The 22,177-nt window shown below is 61.0% G+C and overlaps 1 protein-coding gene and 1 long non-coding RNA gene across 4 annotated transcripts; one reads left to right on the forward strand and one right to left on the reverse strand.

The window, feature by feature from the left end:
- Positions 1-5,966: 5,966 nt before the first annotated feature.
- NES (nestin) lies at positions 5,967-15,114 on the reverse strand. 3 transcript variants are annotated; one of them, XM_035009836.1, is made up of 4 exons: positions 14,026-15,114; positions 12,941-13,065; positions 11,196-11,269; positions 5,967-10,717 (listed from the first exon to the last, which is right to left on the reverse strand). In XM_035009836.1, exons 1-4 carry the CDS (start codon positions 14,983-14,985, stop codon positions 6,474-6,476), a joined length of 5,403 nt encoding a protein of 1,800 aa, XP_034865727.1. In that variant the 5' UTR covers positions 14,986-15,114; the 3' UTR covers positions 5,967-6,473. The 3 variants fall into 3 exon arrangements, with proteins under 3 accessions (XP_034865727.1, XP_034865726.1, XP_034865728.1); XM_035009835.1 differs by having other exon boundaries at positions 5,967-10,939; XM_035009837.1 differs by lacking the exon at positions 14,026-15,114 and adding an exon at positions 13,491-13,553 and having other exon boundaries at positions 5,967-10,939.
- On the forward strand, positions 14,684-20,932 carry LOC118013938. The gene is made up of 4 exons (XR_004680155.1): positions 14,684-14,739; positions 15,363-15,553; positions 16,920-16,989; positions 19,638-20,932. It is a non-coding gene; the product is annotated as an uncharacterized LOC118013938 (long non-coding RNA).
- Positions 20,933-22,177: the final 1,245 nt, after the last annotated feature.

Consider the following 22,177-nt stretch of genomic DNA (forward strand, 5'->3'; position numbering starts at 1 on the left):
AGAGGGCTCCTGGCAGGGAGCTGGAGGGGCTTTGGTTTCCCGGCCTGTCCCCAACACTTCCTCACTGAGTCTCCCCCACGGCTGTAGGCAGGGGGCCTGTAGGCAGGGGGCCACCGTCTGACACGTGGATGAGGAGAGGCCCAGAGGTTGACACAGGGCTGGAACTGGAGTCTTCCCCCCTCCCCAACACCTGCTTTAGCAAGTCTGCCGGAAACGGAAGCCTTCTCCTGGCTTTGTCGGGCTTCCTGGAGGAGGGGGAGCTGCTGCAGGGATGACTCAGCACTGTGAACAGAATCCAGCCCTGACCCCCGCGCGTGTGTGTGTGCACGTGGGGGCGCAGGGGAGATGGCTGGGGAGGGGGATCAGCACCTCATGCTCATGGGGGGCCCACCCTGCCCCTCTAGGAACTGCCGAGCGTGGTTACCTTCTCTTTCCCACCTGTCTAACGTGGGGACCTCTTAGGGCTTCCTGTTCTCTTGGGAGGAGGTCAGAGTGAATGGATAGAAGTAGAGAAGGAGGGCACCTGGGTGGCTCAGTTGGTTAAGCAACTGCCTTCGGCTCAGGTCATGATCCTGGAGTCCCGGGATCGAGTCCCGCATCGGGCTCCCTGCTCGGCAGGGAGTCTGCTTCTCCCTCTGACCCTCCTCCCTCTCATTCTCTTGCTCTCAAATAAATAAATAAAATCTTTAAAAAAAAAAAAAAAAAAAGAAGTAGAGAAGGAGGCAGGGGCCCGAGGGTTTGGTGAGATGGACTGTCCAGGTGCCCTCCCACTACCATGGTCCTCGGCATTCCCCCAGACTGCTCTGACCCCCACCCCGCCTCCCCATTCCTCCCCTGTCCCCACCTCCCCACCCCCAACTCCCACACACTGCCCTGACCTCACTGGGGCCTTTGTCCCAGCCTCAACCACGTCTGTAGGACTGTCTCCTGCGCAGGGAGAGAAAGGGCCCCATTGTCCTGGCTGCCTAAAGACTTCCAAAAATGCTCAGCCGGTCAGACCCCCGGGGCTGGGAGGGCTCATCCTGGGGACTGCAGTCCGATCCCTGCCTGAAGTGAGGACCCAGGTGCCCTGGCTCCCATCTGCCTCCTCCAGACCACACAGTCCTTCCTGAGATCTCACTTCCACTCCGCCTGCTACAAAGCAGCCGGCTTCCTCCTGGGAAGGAAGAACTGAAAGACTCAGCAGCAGAACATGAGGAAGGGGTGGGGAAGTGGGGGAAAGACAGGAAAAGAGGGAGAAGGAGGAAGAATGTGAGGACGCTCGCCCACCGGAGGACTCTGGCCTCTAATTGTCTGAGTGGGTGGATCTGCAGCCTGTGTGTTTATTCCCTGATGGTTTTCCTTTAATCTTTGGCTAGCTTGTTAGCCCAGGGAGGGCCGTTGACCACTTGGGACTGGGGCATTTAAGGGGAGCAGTCCACAGCCCCCTGACCTGTGTTCTGTGGACCCCAAGAGGTGTCTAGGGACCCTTAGGAGCATTGGCAGGGGACATCTCTCTGTGCCTCAGTTTCCCCATCAAGGTGAGCTGAAGTTCTCTGTGACATGTGAGGTGAATAGAAAAGGAAGGAGCCCAGGAGAGACCAAGGGATTTGGGAGTTGGCAAGGAACCAGGGAGAGGGAGAAAAGCAGGTACCAGATGTGGAGAGGCAAAACCGGGGAGACAGGGAAAGAGAGTGGGCTTGTGAGTGGTGAGCAAGACTGAGCAAGGGCCCAGGAGGGGCCAGAGCCAGTGAGGCATCTCCCCAGCCCCGAAGCCTCCAGCAACCCTTCCTGGGACCCTGGGGCCCTGGCTTGTCAGCAGCTGAGCCCACAGCTGCTGAGAGCTGGTTCCTCGATGGTGGCCCCCCGGCATCTGCCTTGGTTTATTTCTGGAGCCGCAGCTGAGTCATGGGGGTGGGCAGGGAGAATGGCGCTGGAGGAGGGGAGCTTGCGGCTCCTGGACAAGACTGGAGGGGCCTATGGGGTCTGGGCCCCCTCCCATTGTCAGGTTACAGGAGGGCCGTCCACCCTGGGGACCCGGGAAGAATGGGGCCTGGGGAAGACGTGGGAAAGCAGGAGCCAGGTCCATTGCTCCTGGAATTTGGAGAAGAGACGAGTGTGATCTGGGTGTGGGGGTGCTAGGTTGGAAAGGGGCCCCCCAGCAGAGACAGAAGCAGAGACGTGGATGTGAGACAGGAAACAGCTCCCTGTTTCCTTCTGCTTCCTGCCCCAGATTCGGGGGTGGGGGGGTGGGGGCCTCACCTTAGGCCATTCTGTCCCTCCTCCTTCATTCAGTCCCTTCCTGGTTTAGTGCCTTGAGACTCTTCTGTCTTTCTAAGGTGGGCCCATGGACTTAGGAGCAGGCGCCTGGGTCCTTTCTTTACCCACTCGCGCTGCTGCGTTCACAAGAAGCGTCTCTTTCCCCAGCTCCCAGGGAGACCCATCCCGCTGTGGGACCCGTCTCCCCCCGAGCAGAGCCTCTGCTGCAGGGTGGGAGCGGGTCCCGGGGGACCCGGGGGCCCGTCCCCAAGCCCAGAGTCTTCTTGGGTTTCCTGGGCTCGGGTGGGCTTGGTCTCCGTCCCCTCCCCTCGCTGTGGGCACCCCAGAGGGCACATTCCAGCTGAAATTAAACCACATTCCTTCTTGCCTGCCTGCCAAGGATACCAATGCAGACACAGCAGCTGGGACACCAAAGGGTCAAGTGGCAGCAGCTGGTCCCCCAGGAGGGGCGGGGGGGGGAGCGCAGGGAGCTGAGGGGCCAGTGCGTTTGGAAGCAATGGATGAACTCTTAAGTGTTTGATCTGAAGAGGCCCCAGCGAGAGGGGCAGCCAGCAGGGGGCGGTGTAAGGTTAGACCCCGGGGAGCCACAGCCTCATGGAGCCTCAGGTGGCGGGGCCCCAGCGCTGCCTTCTCAGACGACCCTGGACGACACCCTCCCCACCCCTCCACTGGGCGCGCACAGCCGGCAGGAAGCCCGACGGCCCTTTAAGAGGCCCCCCTCGGAGCTCCCTTGGCCCGAGCCCAAAGCCCAGGCCTTTGATTCCCTCGGAGACCCAGCGGGTGGCCCCGAGGTGGCAGAGCAGCGACAGCATCAGCCTGGCTGAACGGAGCGCTCAGCCCCTGACCTCACCCTCTGGCGCCGCGGCCTGCATGGCCTTATAAGGAAGTGCCCCATACAAACCGAGGAAGCCACCTCCGGCCCCCCACCCCGCCCCCACCCCGTTCCGAGGCTATATTTACCCGGCAGAGGCCCCAGAATAACCTCCCGCTTGTCCTCGTGTTGGGGGGGTGCTGGGGGGTTGGGTGCTGCCTGTTCGCTCCCTCCTCTGGGGACTCCACCCTCCGAAACGCTTCCTGTCGTCTGACCTCATCACAGTTCCTGCCCTCATTCATTCCCTACCTGTTTGCTGAGCACCCTGGGCCCCCAGAGACCCTGGGCTGGACAAAGTCCGCGCTCTCCTGGAACTTTCTGAGAGGACGGGGTCCGCTGAGCTGCGGGCCCCGGGGCCCTCCCGCTCCCTGGCCTCTCCTGTGGCTCCTGCCCAAGTGTGGCCTCTCTGCGGGTAGGTACCTGGGAGCTCTGTCCTGGGCTCTGTCTGGGTGACCCCCAGGCCACCCACCCTCCTGCTCTTGTCTCCACCCTGGCCCTCTCTCCTGAACTCCGAGGCAGCTCCTCCGGATTCTCTGGCTCAGAAGATGGGACCCCCTTCTTCCAGCTGCCACACCCCCTCCGTCCCCCACAGTGGGCCCCCAAGAGCTGAGATCCTGCTTCCCTTACTGCTGTCCTCTTCGTGCCCACTGCCACCAGTGGGCCTGCTCGGACCACTGCAGTAGCCTCCCCGAAGCCCCTCCTGGCCAGCACAGGCTATACTGAAAATGCAGACCTGGTCCTGCCACCTATGGCCTCAAGCCATCAGAGGCTCCCCCCGCCCCCCGCCCCCCGGAAGACGTGCACACTTCCCGGCCGCCTGGCAAGGCCTCAGCCCAGAGACCCAGACTCTCCTTAGCCTCCTGCGAACCTTCTTCCCCCTCACCCTCCACCTCTGGCCACACACGCCTTACCCCTGCTCCTCAGCCCCCTGGGCTCTCTGGTCTTGCCCCAGGATTTCGCACATGCTGCGCCCTCTGACTAGGATCCTTTCCCTCCCCCTCCCCCCCAGCCCAGATCAGGTGAGGCTCCCCAGCCTCTCGGCTCTGCACTCCCACAACCTCCTCCTCCTCGGCTCTCTTCAAACGTGACTTCCATTCAGGAGCCCTTGTTCAGTTAGAAGGGGGTAAGGAACCCCGGATTCTCAGGGTCTGCACAGTGACAACACATAGTAGGTGCTCAGCAAATATCTGTTGAAAAGTGACACTCCTCTTATCGCTCCCCGAATGGCGCTGTTACTGTCCAGCCTTCATTTCTCTTGCTGCATCGACAGACTGCCATTTCCAAAGAGAACACACCTTCCACTACTTACCCCCTTTCCGGAAGCCCTGACCTCTAACTCACATCCTTCCCCCTGTTCAGGACTGTGGGGGTGACTCTGTAGGGGACCAGGGATCCCAGCATCAGGGGGCAGGAGGGACACCCGGGGACAGGGAAGGACTGCTCGGCGTGGCCTCTGTCCTTGGCCCCTGGCCCAGGCGGTGGTGCCCGAGGGTCTGGGGAGATCAAGCACAGGGCTCCTCTGTCCCATGAAGAGGGGCAGCGGGTGGGCCCTACTTGCCTGGATGCTGAAGTGCTGGCCCCCGGGCCCGGCGGGCTGGCGGGATCAGACCAGGCCTTGCCAGCAGTGGGCACAGGAAGGAGAGCAGGGGCCTTGGGCTGCCAGAAGGGTGGGGACAGACAGCATCCTGCACCCAAGGGCAGGGGTGTGTGTGACATGAGGGCCTTGGCGCCCAAGACAGAGACTCCTGAGTGGAGAGGGAGACAGCGGGAGTCTCTCGGGGCGCCTCCTGTCCGCCCACCCCTCTTTGGCCAGAGGACCCGAGTGCGAGCCAGCGGGGCTAGGACTGGGGCTGGGGTTCCATCCTCTCATTGTCCCCCTGCCTTCAGCCTTGGGCCTGGGGAGAGGAAGAGCCTGCTCCCGGACTTGGGCTGGCCTCCAAATGTGGAACGTTTGTTCGGTCGCCCCTACCCCGCCCCCAGCCGGACACTTGGAGGGGCTGCCTGCCCTTCCTTCCCGCGGAGCTGAGCCAGGAATGGTTTCTCTCTGGGTATCCTGACTTCAAGGCCTCAGGCCCCACCTAACCTGGGAACCCCTGGTCTCTCCCTGCCCCTCACAGGGACCCAGAGCACTCCTGGGGAGAGAGGTGGGGGCGGGGAGAAGCTGTGGCTGGGGGGACCCCAGGCCGAACCCCAGTTGGCAGCAGAGCCCCTGGCTCCTTCACACCTGACAGCTTCGGTTTACCCCCACCTCACGGCCTCATCCTGTCTTCGGGAGGCAAGTCCCACTGAAGATCTAAGCTGCAGCCCCCCCCTGCCCCGGCCTTCCCCAGCCTCCTCTTGCTCTTCCTGCCCCCAAGGCACCCCCCAACCCCTTCCCCGTCACCCAGCCCAGCGCCCCTCACTGCGGCTGAGTCTGAGGTCCAGAGAGGTTAAACACTGACCAGAGGCCACACAGCCTCCCTCATCCTGCTCTGACCCAGCCACCTGGAGCCAACATTGCAGGCCAGATGACTGTTTGGGTTTGGAGGCAAGGGGCTCATTATCCTGGCGGCACTGAGGGGCCGGGGGAGCGGGGAGGATGCACAAGGTGGGGTGGCCCCAGGCCTAATCCCTGTCATCAGCGCTGTGGGCAGAGATGATGATGGGCCTGACTTCTGCCAGCACTGGGGTCACCTGGACTGCCACCCAGCCCTCCCTGGGCCCCATGAGGCCTTCCAGTTCCTTCTCTCCTCAGAGGCAGCCCCTCCCCAACATTAGCTTCTTCCCCAGTCACCCTGTCTCCTCTACTCCGCCCGGCCCTGAGGAGCCCCCACACTGGGGAAGGAAAAGTCCAGACTTCGGGGGCGGAAGAACTACTTTATTCAGGCAGGGATGAGCCAGACACAACATGGCAGGAATACGGGGGTCAGGACCTGGGAGCACATCCTCACCCAGTGGCCAGACACCCCGAGAGGGTGCAGCGAGGGGGGACAGGGCTGGTGAGCCCTGTGGTGAGGACCACCACAGCCCCCTCCCCTGGGAGGAGCCCTTTCCAGATGGCAGGAGGGGGAGAAGGGGTGTGGGAGGAAAGGGGCCTAGTCCTACAGTGGTTCAGCTGGCTGAAGCCTCATGGGACAGCAGGGTCGGAGGGGCTGGGTTGCATTCTGGAGCCTCCGTTCTTGGGACGCACCCCCATACCACACCCTGCTTCACCTTGGCCGGCCAGCCTCTGGGACAGAAGCCACGGGTCAAGGGATCATAACTTAAGGGTGCTGCCTCTGAGCAGGGAGGGGGCTGAGGGACCCCCCTGACACGTGCGCACACACACACACACCCCGAGTCCTCAGTGAGGGAGGAGCTCTCCCTAGTCCTCCCCTGAGGACCACGAGTCGACATCTCCTTCCCTTGGAGTGAACTTCAGGAACTGGCCCACGCCAAGGTGAAGAGGAGATCCTGCCCAAGGGGCCTTCAGGGCACTCCCCTCGTCCTCCTCCTCTTCCAAGGGGCTGCCCTGGTCCGCCTCAGGGCCCCCCAGTTTCCCCTGCCCTCCTCCCTCGGACTGCTGCAGCCCGTTTAACACCCCCCCATTCACATGCTCTAACTCCTCCTTCAGGCTGGGGCCCTGGCTATTGACACCCAGGCTGTCCCCCACTCCCAGGCCCATGTCTCCCACCCCACTGAGGGTTCCCAGAGGGCCGGGGACCTGGTCCTCCCTCTCCAAGGGAACAGGGCCAGATTCCTCGTCCGAGCCCGAGGGCTCCGTGCTGTCCTGGGACTCAGTCTCCAGGGCAGTCATGCCAACATCGGCTGTCATGCCAACATCGGCTGCCATGCCCCTCAGGCCATCATCCCAGGGGACGCTGCCATCTGTGGTCTCAGACCCCAGGAAGTTCCCTCTCTGAGGGCCACTCAGGGCCGGGAGGGGGCCCACAGAGGACCCTGGGCCCCACTGGTCAGCCCCCGACTCCCTCCCATCTTCCTCTCTGTCTTCCTCTCCATCCTCCCCACTCTCTTCCTCATCTGCAAACCCATCGGACTCCCCATCCCCGTCCCAGGCTGCAGGCTCCAGCAGCAGCTGAGGCACTTGGCCTGGAGGTTCCACAGCCTCCCCGGGGATGCTGGGAAGGAGAGAACCCTCGGTCTCCAGGTCCTCAAACTCCTCCGACAAGTCAGAGTCCTGACCACATTCCTCCTCCTCTTCCCCAGGCTGAGCCCCACAGCCCTCAGGGGCCGGAACAGAAGGATCCCAGCCTTCCTCTCTGGCCTCCCCTTGAGGGGAGGGCCTCTGCTCTCCAACCAGGTCCCACTTGGGGGAGGCTGGGGACCGGAGATAGAGGCCCAGGGGAGTGGAGTCAGGAAGAGTCTCCCCAAGCTCATCAGCCTCGCTGTCTTCTCTGTTCTCCTCCCCCTCCTCCTGGAGATCCTCAGGGCTCCCCTCAGAACCCAATTTCTCCTGCTCCCCCTCCAGCCTTCCCAGAGCCTCTGCACTGCCCTCCAGCCCCCAGCCAGCCTCCTGGCTCCCCTCAGCCAGGAGCTCGAGCCCAGGGGCATCTCCAGGGATTGGGGTGGGTGCCCGGGGCTCAGTGGGCCTTGGGCTGGGGGGCCCCAGCACTAGCTCTGCATCTTTTCCTGCTTCCTCTGACCCCAGGGGCCTGGGCTGAGGGGTACCCCTACTGCTTCCACTGTGAGAGGGGCACTTGGTCTCAGCGGGGAGCCCTGCCTCTGCTCCCCACGGGGCCTCCGACTCTGCCTCCTCCCAGCCCCTGGGAGGCTGCAAGGGGTCTGTGCTCTTCCTGGACGGGGTGGAAAGCTCTGGGTCCAGAGCAGCTGCCTCCTCTGGGTCCTTTCTGGGCCCTTCCAAACCCTGCAAACCTTCCTCGCCCATGGGTGACGCCTCCCCTTCCTCTCTGGCCGGGGGGCCTGGGTCCTCCAGCCCCACCACCTCCTGCTCTGGTCCCTGCCGGCTTCCCGCAGCAGACTTGCCCACAGCTGTCTCTAACCCCGAAGTGACCTCTGGGGAGGCCTGGCCACCCCCCAGGGACTCATCTCTACCTTCCAACACCGGCTCTCTCACCTCTGACACTCCCTGGGGAGCTTGGAGGCCTGGCACCCCCACTTGCTCCGGCTGCCCTTCGGGGCCCCGGAAGCCCTCAGTGCCTCCCTCCCCACTGGCTCCCTCAACTGGGACCCTCTGCTCTTTGGGCTCAGGGCTCCCTGGGTGCCCCTCTCCTGTGCTCCAGACCTCCCCTGCGGCCACTAGCCGCAGCTGTCCATGCCCCTCAGACTCCTTCCCGGCGAAGCCAGCCCACTCCCTCACGTCCAGCTTTGCCTCAGCCTCCTGGCCCGCTGCCGCCCTGCCAGGGGGCAAATCCTGCTCCAGTTCTCGGTCCCCCACCACATCTTCCCACCCCTGCTGGTTGGCAGACAGTGGCAACTCCTGTCCTTCCTCTTCCAAAGACCTCGGAGACTCTGGATTCTCCATCTGCTCGGGGGTCTCTTCCTCGGTCAGGTTCCTTTGACTTTCCTGACCTAGCTCTTCCAGAGGTCTCAGATTCTCTAGGTTCCACCCTCCCAGAGATCTCAGTGATTCCTGGTCCCCCTTATCTAGGGGTCTCAGTGTCTCTCGGTCATCTTCCACAGAGTCCAGTGCTTCTTGAATTTCCTTTTCTAGAGGTTTCATTGTCTCCTGATTCATTTCTTCTGGAGACCACAGTGACTCTTGAGTTTCTAGAGATTTCAATATTCCCAAGTCTTCTCTTGCAGACTTTAGTGACTCTGGATTCTCAGTTTCTGAAGATCTCATTGTCTCTACATTCTCTTCTTTTAGGAACCTTAATAACTGTTGATTCTCATTTTCAAGAGGTCTAAATATCTTCTGGTCTTTTCCAAGAGACATGTGTGGCTCTGGTTTCACTTTTTCTAGAGGTCTCAATGTTGCCTTGTCTTCTTCTACTAGAGACTCCCCTGGCTCCTGGTTCTCTTTTTCTAGAGATCTCAATGTCTCCTGGTTTTCATCTTCTAGAAACTTCATTGACTCCTGGTTCTCTTTTTCTAGAGGCCTCAATGTCTCCTGGCCTTCTTCTTCTAGAGACCCCACTGGCTCCTGGTTTTCTTTTTCTAGAGATCCCAATGTCTCCTGGTTTTCCTCTTCTAGAGACTTCACTGGCTCCTGGTTCTCTTTTTCTAAAGGCCTCAATGTCTCCTGGCCTTCTTCTTCTAGAGACCTCAAGGACCTCTGGTTCTCTTTTTCTAGAGGTCCCAATGTCTCCTGATTCTCATCTTCTAGAGACTTCACTGGCTCCTGGTTCTCTTTTTCTAAAAGTCTCAGTGTTTCCAGGTCTTCTACTAGAAACCCCACTGGCTCCTGGTTCTCTTCTTCTGGAGGTCTCATTGTCTCCTGGTCCTCTTCTTCTAGAGACCTCAAGGACCTCTGGTTCTCTTTTTCTAGAGGTCCCAATGTCTCCTGGTTCTCATCTTCTAGAGACCTCACTGGCTCCTGGTTGTCTTCTTCTAGAGGTCTCACTGTCTCCTGCTCCTCTTCTTCTAGGGACCTCAAGGACCTTTGGTTCTCTTTTTCTAGAAGCCTCAATGTCTCTTTGTCTTCTTCTAGAGACCTCAGTGGTTCCTGGTTCTCTTTTTCTACAGGTCTCAAGGTCTTATGCTTCTCATCTTCTAGAGAGTTCAGAGACTCTTGGTTCTCTTTTTCTAGTAGTCTTAAGTTTTCTAGATTCTCATCTTCTAGAGACTTCAGTGGCTTCTGAGTCTCCTTTTCTAAATCTCTTTTTGACTCAAAGTTCTCTTCTAGAGACCTTACTAACTCTTGATTTTCCTTTTCTGGATATAAAAATGTCTCTAGATTACCTTCAAGAGACCTCATTGGTTCTTGATTCTCCTTTTCTAGAGATTGCAATGTCTGTGGGTCCTCTTTTCCTACAGGTTTAAGTAGTCCTAGAGTCTCTTTTTCTAGAAGTCTCACTACTTCTGCATCCTTCTCTTCTAAAGACATCAATAGCTCTTGATTCTCCTTCTCTAGACCTTTTGATGTGTCTAAACTCTCTTCTTCTAAAGACCTCAGAGATTCTGGATTCTCCTTCTCTAGAGATCTCAGTGCCTCATGGCTCTGTTTTTCCAGAGACATCAGTGGCTCTTGAATTTCCTCTTCCACAGACTTCAGAGTTTCTTTTTCCAAAGGACCCTGGGAGTCCTGGATTTCCTTCATGTTCAGATCCCCATCTTCTTGCCATGTTTCCTGCTGCAAACTGTTCACCATTTTTACCTCTATGGCCATTTCTTTCTCTGCCAGTCCCCAGATTTGCCCTTCACCTTCCTCCTGGAATCTGCTGGCCATTCCAGACCCACCGGGTTCTCTACCTTTGGCCTCTAAACTACAGGGGTCAGGGCTGAGGGGTGGGGCCAAGGAGATATGATCCTCAGGGGACTGGCCAGTAATGGCCTCTTGTTGCTCGCCTCCAGGCTCCTCTGGTCCTGGCAGGATGCTGGAAGGGATGGCTACCTTGGCTTTAGAGTGCAGGGCCTCTGGAACCTGCTGCCTCCCAATCTGTGGCTGGAGCAGGGACAGCGGGGCATCCTGGGCTCTGATCTCTGTATCTGTAACGGCACAGGGAGCCAGAAGTGTGGGCGGGATGGGGGTGCTGGCCAAGGTTGGGGTACGTGCCTGGAGGAATTCTTGGCTCTTCAGAAAGCCTGGCACTGGTGTCTCAAGGGTATCAGGCAAGGGCAAGGAGAGGGAAGTAGGGCTCAGGGCAGTGAGCAAAGGTCCCAGATGCCGGCCCTCTGGGGTCCCAGGGAAATGCAGCTCCAGCTTAGGGTCTGGAAAGGCAGAGGGGAAGAAACAGCGTCAGTAGGGACTGGCGGTGGCCCGGAGCTTCAAAGCAGCTACCACTTCTGGCAAGAGCACCCATGAGCCCTGCCCCCACCTTCCACGGGCTGGGCGGAGAGTACACTCACTGCTACAGGAGGCCAAGGAGTCAAGACCTAGACTGGGTCTCCCAGGAGAGGAATCACTCTGGGGTATAAAGGGCAAAGAAGGAGAGAGTGGGGGGGAGGGTCTGGCCCCTCCTCTTACCCTGGCAGCCCAGGAAAGTCTTGGAAGCGCTGCCGGGAGTCTGCAGCCGGGAGTTCTCGGCCTCTAGGAGGGTCCTGCGGATGAGGGAGGAAATGCTGGGTCAGCCACCCGCCCGCAGGCCTCTGGCAAGCCAGCCAGGGAGGACTCGGCTGAGCCTGTGTCCCTGGCCCTGCCCGATTCCTCTTCATTTCCACTGCAGCACAAGGCCACGCGTGGGATTACACTTGGCTGCACCCGGGGTGTCCCATGGACACACCCCACAGCATCACACGCTTACTTGGGACACAGGGCAGATTCCCACACAGTGCGCACACACCCACACAGCCCCCCCCTCCCAGTGATCTCATCCATCCTGTGGGGCCCATTCTCATGCTAATTGCTGCCTTTGTCCACAGTGCCCTCCGGAGGGTCTGAGTAGGGGGCTTCCCGGGGGAGGGGTGGTGGTGGTGGGAATTCTCAGGCCGTTCCCATGGGATAGCCTCCCTCCTTCTCCCCCAGGGGCCCCAAAGCTGGTCACAGACAAAAGCAAATGAATTCCGCTCTCTCTCTCCAAATCCTTTTCATGCCTCAAAAACCAGTGGTTAAGCCTGCCCAGACCCTTCGCCTGAGTGGTTTGATTGGGGGTCAAGGCCTTCATCCTGGGACCTCTAAGTACTCTGGATCCCAAGCCTTTCGGGGCAATGGAGGTCTTTGTGTCCATGACCCTGCCTCCGTGCCCCACGGGGAATAGGAGGGGACGGAGAGGGGGAGGGGTGATGCAGAACATCCTGCTCCTCTCAAGGACTCTGAGTCTGCTTAGTGTTTGCCATGGTCTCACCTCTGTCCTTGCTGACGGGGCACCTGCTTTGAGCTCTGTGCCCCGTGGAGGTACAGTGCCCTCTTCCTCAGCCCAACACCCTCACTGACCTTCCCTCTCAGGGCCCTGCCTCCCCTGCCCTCCTGATCCTGTCCCAGGGCCGCTGTCTTAGTTGGCCTATGAGTTCTCCGGGTACTGTCCTCATTGCATGTCCAGCCCTAGCCCCCACCCTGTGGCAAAGCCCCGTCCTCAGGCTCCATCACCGGGTCCTCAGCCGGACAGGCCAGTTTCCCAGAAGAGACTGTCGCTTTGAGAGAGGCAGCACTTGCTCGGTCTCAGCCTTTCTGGAGCCAACAGGAAATGTGATCAGCAGAAGGGCTGGGCACAGCCAGGGCGCTAGGGCTCGAGGGGAGTCAGGCCCATGACATTCAGGATGGAAGGGCCTTGGATGTCACCCCTCGCATCTCCCATCTCCAGACAAGGAGACTGAGGCCCGGGTCAGGTGCCCCACCCCCAACCTGCAATTTCTCCTTGGTGGGGCTGCCCAAGGACATCATCGCCTCAGCGTGAGTTTGTGCGCGCACGCGCATGCGCGCGTGCACACACACACACACACACACACACACTTTGGCTTTTCAGCCCCTTGGCAGGGCTCTGGATGGAGAGGCCCCACGTGTGTCCAGCTGTCTCTCCTGAGGCCGCCCCACTCAGCAGCCTCGCCTCTCCTTGGGAGATTTCCCAGGCACAGGAGACTATTTTGGTCCCGAACCCACGGCGGAACAGGTGGGCTCGGGTGGAACCCGTCCTGGTGCGGTAGGAATCAGCCCAGAGTCACAGAACCTAGAGGTAGCCCAGTGGCCACCACCCATGGCTCTGGGCTCCTTGGGCGGAGCTCGGCCTGCAAGCGCCTGTGCATCCTTGCACCTGGGTGGGCCCAACGAACCCATACCTGTATGTGGCCACCTCCAGGCTGAGGGACATCTGGAGGTGCTCCAGCTGCCGTCGACCTTCCAGGACCCGGGCAATCTGGCTCTGCAGGCCCTGCTTCTCCTGCTCCAGGGCATCCACCACCAGCTGCAGAACAAGGGGAGGCAGCCCGTGAAGGGCCGGCCCCCCACTAACTAGCCTGCTCCCTGACCGACTCCTGCCTCTACCCCCTCCGTCCTGCCCGGAGCGCCCCCTCTGGAGCCCCCGAGGTGAGGCTGATGGCCCTCCCGGGCTCTCCCATGGGCCGGCTCCTTCTCTGAGGATGCGGAGCGCAAACGGGACTTCAGCTCCCACAGGAGGGGGAGGTGAGGGAGGAGAGGAGATGCTTACAGAGAGGAGAGGGAGAGAAAGCGAACGCAGAAGGAAAAACGATTAATCAAGAGGCCTGGAGCACGGTCCCAGTCACTGTCTCCTGGTCGGTCCTCACACCAGGCCCCCACCCCCTCCACTTCCCACATGTTCTGGAATCTTTCTCCTCACAGAGGAGGGGTGGGAGGTGGCCGTGGCCAGACCTCTGTCTGGCCCAGGCGGGAGGCTGTTTTCCCAGCTGCTGGTCCCATCTGCGCGGGGTGAGGGGGAGCAGCTGTCCCGGCTTCTGGAATGTGCTGGGGGGAGCTGAGAAGCTGGGACAAGGGAGTAGGGCCGGTTGGTGGCCGCGCCTCGAGGGCCCCTGACTCCCTCCTGTCGAGGGGAGGAGGGCGGCTAGGAACGGGGCCGACTCAGCGCTGGGGGAGCTGGGGCTGGGAGTGGTGGCCCGCGCATCTTCGGAGCGACAGCAGAGGCGGGGACAAGCCCGCGGCCCCGGCCAGGGAGGAGGCCGCTCCGCTGCCCGCCGGCGCCGGCCAGGGGTGTGCTCTTCCGCACGGCTCCGAAGCCCGCCATCCCCACCCGACTCCAGACAAAGTTGGGAGAGTCGAGGGCCTCCGGCACCACTACGGGCTTTCTGAAGCGGCCCCTGAATGGGCAGCCGCACCCCGCACCGCGCTCCCGGGCCCCTGGCCCCACGGGGCCTGCGCGGCTCCCCGACCCCCCCCCCCCCCCGGTCACCTGGAACTTCTCGGTGGCCCGCAGCCGCTCCTGCCAGCCGCCCTGCAGCCTCTGCTCCAGCGCCGCCCGTAGCTCCCGCAGGCCGCCGCGCTCGGCCCGCAGCTGCTGCAGCTCCCGGCGGCCCTCGCGGGCGCCCTGCACGGCGCGGCCCAAGCGCTCGCGGGCCTGGCCCAGCGACGTCTCCATGCGCGCCACGCGCTCCTGGAAGCCGCGCACGGCCCCGCGCCACGCGTCGCCCAGCTGCCGCGTGAGCTCCTCCAGCTCCGGGGCGGGCGCGGGGGGCCCGCGGGGCGCGGCGGCGCGGCCGGGCGCGCGGGGCCGGGCGCTCAGGGCGGCGCGCTCCTCCTCGTGCGCCGCGCACACGGCCTCCAGCTCGCGCTCCAGCTGCGCCGCCCGGGAGCTCAGCCGCGCCCGGGCGCCCTTCTCGGCCTCGGCCGCACGCCGGGTGCGGGCCGCCTCGGCCGCCGCCCGCTCCCGCGCCAGCCGCTGCCGCTCGCACTGGCCCGCCACGCCCTCCACCTCTTCCGCCAGGTTGTCGCGCGCCACCTCGGCCGCGTGCTTCTCCCGCCAGCGCTGGTCGACGAGGGCCCGCAGGGCCGCCAGCTCGTCGTCGGCACGGGCGCGCCAGGAGGCGTCCCCGGTCTGTGCCCGGAGGCCCCCGAGCTCCGCGCCGAGCAGCTCATTCTGCTCCTCGAGGGCCTTCACCCGCGCCAGGTAGGCCTCCAGGCGCCGGTTGAGCTCCCACATCTGGAAAGATTCCTCCCCCAGGCAGCCCTCCATCTTGCTCGCAAGTCTGACCCACCGAAGGTGGAGAGACGCGGGGCGGCGGGAGAAGCCAGCAACTCTCAGAGCTCTTAGGACGGACGGGGAGGGAGAAGGGAGCCCGGCGGGGACAATGGCGGGGCGGAGCGAGGAGCAGCCGAGCGACTGAACGTCGGGAGTGGGAACGAGGCTATTCATACTCCCGCCAGCCAGGCGGGAAAAGGGGCGGGACCCGAGCCTTAACCCCTGGAGTTCGGGAAGCGGGCCGGGCCCGCGTCCGGGCGCCGCGCTGTGCCGGAGCCTGGAGCCGATCTGGACGGCTGCCCGGGGAATCCGATCCCACCGAGTGGCTTTCTGGGGAAGGAGGCCGTGCCCAGACCTGGGCCTGTGGAGGGGGCCCCGGGGACCGAGGCCCGGGTGGGGGGAGGGGGTGGGACGGGGCGAGTCTCTGTTACCCAGCACACCCCGGAGCGGTACCACTTCCGGAACTCAAGACTCGGTTTCTTCATCCGTAAAATGGGAGCAGTGAGGGGCATCTCACGGGGCCGCTGGCCGTTGGTCTGTTTTGCTGCCAGAAATGCCGGGGGAAGGCGGCCTTGCAGAGAGAGGGCAGAAGGACACACACGTTCTGTTGGGAGGGCGCAGCACGTGCGCACACGCCGGGAACCCGGGAGGTCCGGGGAGGGCTGCGCGCCCCCGACTCACCTCCATCCTTCCTTCCTACGGCTCTTCCGTGGGGCCCGAGGCTCACGAACCCGCGTTTCAGGTAGGCCAAGGCCTCCCCCAGTTCTCAGGCAAAGGGGCGCCATCCCTCCCTCGCTGTGTGGGGCGGGGGCGGGAGGGTTTCATGGGCAGAGGGGGCCCCCTGGTGGTGCGCAGACGAGGCCCGGAGGAGGAAGCAGGCGGAAAGAAGAGGCCCGCTGCCTCGCAACCAGCCCGTTTCCTGAGCCTTTGTAAGGGGCCGGGTCGTGTTCTAACATCTTACTGGCATTCCCTGACTGAATCCGCAAAACATCCCTTTGAGGATTCTGCAGTTCTGGAAGCGGAGGAGGGCGCCCTTGAGCTAGGAAGTGAGGGACAGGTAAGGTGTGGAGAACGCAGAGTAAAGGGCAGCAGGGCCACAAGGGGACGGAGGGGATCTCTGGGGAGGGAACTGCTGCTCATGTAAACCCAGTTTAGGCTAGGAAGTGTTAACCCCTGCCTGTGATGTGTCAGCCGCCCTCGCCGGAGGGGCTCATAGTTTGGTCTGTGAAGGCAGCAGGGATGGACGCTCAGGGTCAGCTGGTGGGGATAAATATAGCGAGATTATTGCAGTACTTAGCTCCTGGGGCGCCTGGGCGGCTCCGTCGTTGGGCGTCTACCTTCGGCTCAGGTCATGATCCCAGGATTCTGGGATCGAGCCCCGCATCGGGCTCCCTGCCCTGGGGGAAGCCTGCTTCTCCCTCTGCCACTCCCCCTGCTGGTGTTCCCTCTCTCGCTGTGTCTCTGTCAAATTAAAAAACAAACAAACAAAAACTTAAAAAAAAAAAACAGTACTTAGCTCCCAAAGTGTCCACGGAGAACTGGGGAGCACAGAGCATGGACAGGGTTTCTGGGTGGGGGTAGAACAGTGACCAGAAGGCCATCCCACCAATACCTCCACCCCTGTCCCCAGGGCAGCTGGGCTTTGGAATCCACTACCAATCGTGGACCGGAGGCCCGGGAGGGGTCAGTGGGTGTAGAAAGGGGGACTGACTGAGGGTCAGTGCAGACCTGAGGCTGAGGCTTCTCCATTCTCACATTACCCCACAAAGCCTGCTGTCTGGCCCGGGCTGTGGGCTCCCAAGACCTGTGTCCAGGAGAGAGCCCCGCGTCTGACTTTTGCACTTTCTGGCTAAATGACCTTGGGCAGATTGCGTAACTTCTCCAAGGGACTCTCAGTGTATCTGGTTGGTAAAGGAGGTTAATACCCATTCCCATAAGCTTGTTCCGAAGATCAAGCAAGCCACGTGTGGGGAAGTCTTTGAAGACCATCCCCACGAAAGCCATTACACTGGAGCAAACTCTCCCATGAACACTGGTGGTGAGTTTGGGGACCACGGGGAGCAAAGATGCTCTAGAATGTTGAGAAGAGTGGTATTGATTTTCCAAAGGCAGGAGACAGTGGGTTCCAGCCTCCACGGCCTGACAGAGCCACATCGACGCTCAGCAGGTTGTAAACAGGTAAGTGATATTTGAAGCAATGACCAATTCAGGAAAAGAAGGCCCTCCGTGGGCGCATGGAGGCCCAAATGGCCTCCTCTCCCCCTCCCCCGGGGTTGCACTGGATTACGGGATTTTTGTGAGGCCTTTGGCTGCACTTCTTCTGGGCCCGGGCCCAGGACACATGGGCCACATGATACTACAGTGGGCAGACACAAAGTTCAGTGGCCATCCCCAGAGATGTTCCTCAGAAGGCAGAGGAAGTCTCCGTGGGGCTTCTTGCAGAGTTCTGTCCTCCGTCTTAACTGTCGCAGATTTTTGTTAAAGACCCAGGTGAAAGCCTAGAAGCCGCATTTGTCCAATATACAGATAGAAAAAAATGAACCAGATGACGTTTAGTAGGGATAAATGTAAAAATCTGCTTTTGGTTTCAAAGGCAACAGCCTAAGAAAGGAACAGTGAGGGGCGCCTGGGTGGCTCAGTTGGTTAAGCGGCTGCCTTCGGCTCAGGTCCTGATCCTGGAGTCCCAGGATCGAGTCCCGCATCGGGCTCCCTGCTCGGCGGGGAGTCTGCTTCTCCCTCTGACCCTCCCCTGTCTCATGCTCTCTCTATCTCATTCTTGCTCTCAAATAAATTAATAAAAAAAAATCTAAAAAAAAAAAAAAGAAAGGAATAGTGAAGAGGAGAGCGGATCCACTGAAGACAGCCTGAGGGTCTTAGCAGACCACAGCTGTCATGAACCAACACTGTAAAATGGCTGCCCAGCCAAGTAAGCCATTAACGGACGCAGGGTGTGCAGACCAGAGGTGAGAGCCCCCTTGCCCTCCGTACGTGGAGGATTGTTCTGGATACCATATTTTAAGAGGGACCTTGAGAGGTTGGAATTGATCTCAGAGGAAGAAGATGGGGCGGCAAGAGAACTTGGAGTAAGGTTTCATGAAGACTTTCTCAATACACTCATGTCCCAGCTAAGCTCCAAAGCTAAAAGCGGCAGCCTCTGAGCACCACACACCCCCGGAAGAGCGTTCCCACAGCCGCCGGGAAGGCTCTGCACCCCGTCTACATGGGGACGGCCACGCTGGGCTGCAGGCCAGCCCTGGAAGGCAGGCTGCAGCTTCTCCCTCCTTGGCTCAGAGGGGAAGTGTGATGCCCCCCAAGGCGAGTAGGTGTGGGCTCCCGAGGGGACCAGTCCTCAGGGGTGGGGGTCCGCCTGAAGGGCACGCTGGTGTCCCACTCCTGGGCTGGGAGTTTGCTCACCTGCCCTCTGGGCCTCGCTGAGTAAGGGAAACAGACTGTGGACAGGGTTGGCGGGGGATAGAGGGGGCCCCAGGGAGGGACAGGTGAGGTTTGGTGTGCCAAGAGGACTCCATGAAAGGCCCCCCCCCGGGGCAGGTCCATGCCTGAGGGGGGCTGATTACAGCACTGGGTAAGCAACACTCACCCCTGTTTCCCCCTTCTAGGAGGACAAAGAATCTCGGAGGGGGTCTGCCAGATGTCCTGAAGGGACCGGAGAGGGGGTCAGGGAGATCTCAGAGGGTCTCAGTTTGGTTACCTCTCCTCTCCCACCTTCTTTGCCTCAGAACGCAGAGCCCAGGGCATCTATCGTTAACTTAGCCCCTCCCTTTGCCTCCCTGTCCCGCTCCTTCCAGCTAGCGGGCATGGGGCTGGCATTGGCCGGCTTGGCCCTCTCTCCTCCTGGCCAGGGGGCTGATGGACAGACAGCAGGTAGGGTGGAGAGAGCACTGAACAAAGAGCCCAGTCCCTCTAGGCCACTTGGAGGCGTCAGCGTACCCTTCTGGGTTTTCTCATTCATGTATTGGAACAGTATTCACAAACCCCTCTTGAATGCTAGGGGCACCATACGCACTGAATAAATGTTGCAAAGGAACCACGGAGGACTCATGTGGACCCCCATCCCCGGGAGCGTCTGGGCCTATCCGACACATGGGGCTGCAGAGTGTGATCCGTAGACAGGCAGGCAAAGCAGGATGCAGTGTGGTTAAAGTGGGGCCTTTGCCCTCAAGGCAGTGAGGAGCCATGGAAGGGTTTTAACCTCAGTCGAGGGGTAACCTGGTCAGATGTGCATCTTAGGAAGATCACTGCGGAGGACTGGGGTGGGGGGGCGGTGGGAGAGACAGGCAGCCTGGCCCGTCACGAGGCCGATGCCCCCACCAAGCTTCGACATGATGAGACCCGAGCCCGGGAGTGGAGAGGGGGAAAGAGATGTGGGAATACTTAGAATGTCAGCTCCAGGAAGAGTGAGATGTGGGGATGGGGCGGGGGGACCGTGAAGACCCCCTGCTTGTGGCCTGGGGAGGTGTGCAGGGCGGGGCTCCGATTTAGAAGGATGAAGGCAGAGCGGGGCAGATGGGGGGGGCGGGCATGAGCGTGGATGAGGCTGCTCTGGGAGAGAAGGTCCAGAGACGCGCTGTCCCTCTCCATCTCCGGCCCTCCGCGTCTGGGGTTCGGTGAGCACCCCGCAAAGAGGCAGCCTTCCCACTCCTGGCTCAGTGAGCACGGGTCTGTGCCCTGTCGTGGGGCGAGGCCACCAGGGGCCGCTGTTGCCTCAAGAAGCGCCACATCCTCCCCTGAAACTGAATTTCTAAAAACTACGATTTAGGGAGTGAGGCAGGTAACATTATTGTGATCGGCCATGATTTCCACTGGAGGAGACAACTCAAGAGGTTAAGTCACCTATCCAAGACCACACAATCAGAATTCGGACGGCGCGTCCCTCTCTCCGGGAATGAAGCAGATGGTGGGATCACAGGATGAGTCAGAGGGGACCCGTGGAGAAGTCCAGTCTCTACGTCCCTCATGCTTCTCCTGTCATCTCACTCGGGGCCACTGTGGGCCACACGGAGCCAGGTGGTGACCGACCTGGGACTCAAGCCCCTCTCCCCTGGTTAGAGTTGAGTCTCTCTCTCCCACCACCACCGGCCCACCCAGCTTTGGGAGAAGCGGACAGAGAAGGACAGGGGAGCTGCTGGGGGTGCACTGGAGGTGGGATGGGGGGCGCGGGCTGGGCCGCCAGTGCCTGGATGTCCTGCCCACACGGAGCTCCCGGCAGGTGTTTGCTGCCTCACAGACCACACCCCAGGGTGGAGTTTGGGCCGGGGCACCCCACTGACCCCACCCCACGGACACCCCGCCGCATGCCTGGTGGGCACGCAGGCCCCCGGAGCAGTGGGGCAGGGCTGTCCAGACTGCCAGCTCTTGAGTCACACCCGAGTCGGAGTCCTGCAGAGACGCCTAAACTCTCTGAGTCTCAGCTTCTCATCTAAGGTGGGACAGTAATACCTCCCCGGCCTGAACCCGGATTGCTCACCTCTGCCTGCCCGGTGCCTGGTCCTCCCCAGGAGCTCACGTCTGCCTGTGAAGTGGAGCATTGGGTGAGGGAGGTGGGGACGTGGGTCCTGGTGCCCGACACCTCCCAGGCACCCTCACCCAGGCCTCCTGGCCCACAGGCGCCGTCTGGGAGGGAACGCACATCTTCACTGGACAAAGGATGCCTCACCGTTCTCTAACGTGGGTGTGCGAGTTCACTCTCCACCAGCGGGGCACAAGCAGGTCCCATTGCTCCGCATCCTCTTGGCGCCATCAGGCGTTTGATTTTTTCCGGCCGTGAGGTGTGTTCATTTGATACAACTGTGGAATCACAGCCCCGTGGACGAAGCTCACGAGCCTCACGCGGAGAAGGAAAAGCCAGGGGCAGAACCTAAACGTTCAAAACCCTGCAAAACAGTGTGTCCTGTGGACATAGTCAAAGTATGTCTGGAAAGCAAGCAGAGGATAAAACTGAAGGAGAGGACGGCGGTCCCCTCTGTGGAGAAGGTCAGAGATACAGGGGCTCGAGAGGTGTGCCACTGCGTGTAATAGAATTCTTGATGACAGGGGCGCCTGGGTGGCTCAGCCGTTAAACGTCTGCCTTCGGCTCGGGTCATGGTCCCAGGGTCCTGGGATCGAGCCCTGCATCGGGCTCCCTGCTCGGCGGGAAGCCTGCTTCTCCCTCTCCCACTCCCCCTGCTTGTGTTCCCTCTCTCGCTGTCTCTCTCTGTCAAATAAAATCTTTAAAAATTTTTTAAAAAGAATTCTTGATGACAGAGTGCATGAAGCATTTGAAAATAAATACAGAGGACGGGTCATCTTGGGCCTGTGGGGGCTCTTGGGTAAAAGGGCCCAGGCTTTTCTTCTGTGGGTCCAGGAAACAGGCCTGTGAGAGGTGGAAGCTGTGTGGCCAGAGGCCAGCCTGGACAGAGGCGACCGTCACCTGCTTCTGTCCTGCAGCAGGTGTTACCGAGGGAGACAATGCCCTGTTGTTGGTGCACAGACCAGCCGCCTGCTGCAGGCTGATTCACCTGGGATCTGTCCTGAGAGCCTTGGCGGCTTCCCCTCCCGGCACTCCAACAGTCTAGGAATGAACAGCAGTCCATCCTGATCCCAGGCTCCCTCTTCTGCCCTCCCTGGAGAGCTGCAGTTCCTGCCCTGAACTATTGTCAGAATGTTCTCTGGACCAACGCAAGAGGCAAGAAGTTAATTGCAGGCAGAACTTGCGTTGTGGGACCTACCAGGAGCAGAGTGGGATAAGACAGGAGGCAGCAGGGGCCTCCACCAGCCCCACCCCACCCCACCCCTGGCCCCTGGCCAAGTAGGAGAGGGGCCCTGGGGCCCCACCTGCAGGAGCGACTCCTGTCCAGCGCCAATTCCCCCTGCTCCCCAGGCTCTGGGAGGCCTGCCCCAGCCTCCCCTCCCAGGGGGAGGCTCCGCTGGGAGCCCTTTGCTGGGCACAGGTCTCAAGATGGCATTAGGTGGAGCCAGGACACCTCCCCTGTCATCTATGGGATTTGGGGGCCATGCTGTCTCTCTGCTGGGAGTCCAGGGCTGAGGGGGGCCCACTAGGAGGGCATGTGAGGGGAAGGCCTTAGAAGCCAGCCCGGTCTGAAGAACCTGGGTGAATGGCAGAGAAGGAGGGGCTCCATCCGGGCAGCTCGGGGGGAGGGGAGGGTATATTTATCTTGTGAGCTGGTGGCATTAAAAATAACCGGGGGCCCCAAGTAACCCAAGCTCCGGAGCCCTCTCTGTTGGTGGAGTCGGCGTGAGGAGGAAGCGGAGCCTGAGACCAGCAGTCCTGCTCCCCCCGCCCCCAGCCCGGGCTCGCAGGGATGGGGCAGGCGGGTGCTCAGGGAGGGAAGGAGGAGGCGAGCGGGGA

The sequence above is a fragment of the Mirounga leonina genome, unplaced genomic scaffold (genome assembly GCF_011800145.1).
Source record: "Mirounga leonina isolate KUSES-001 unplaced genomic scaffold, KU_Mleo_1.0 Mir_154, whole genome shotgun sequence".
Lineage (NCBI taxonomy): Eukaryota > Metazoa > Chordata > Mammalia > Carnivora > Phocidae > Mirounga > Mirounga leonina.

What these genes read in the sequence shown, in the direction of transcription:
- NES (XM_035009835.1), bottom strand. Translation starts at nt 14,985, where the DNA reads ATGAATAGCCTCGTTCCCACTCCCGACGTTCAGTCGCTCGGCTGCTCC. An exon ending in CTGGAGGTGGCCACATACAG is followed by an intron (nt 11,270 to 12,940) that starts GTATGGGTTCGT and finishes CCTCATCCGCAG; the next exon opens with GACCCTCCTAGAGGCCGAGA. An exon ending in GACTTTCCTGGGCTGCCAGG is followed by an intron (nt 10,940 to 11,195) that starts GTAAGAGGAGGG and finishes CTGCCTTTCCAG; the next exon opens with ACCCTAAGCTGGAGCTGCAT.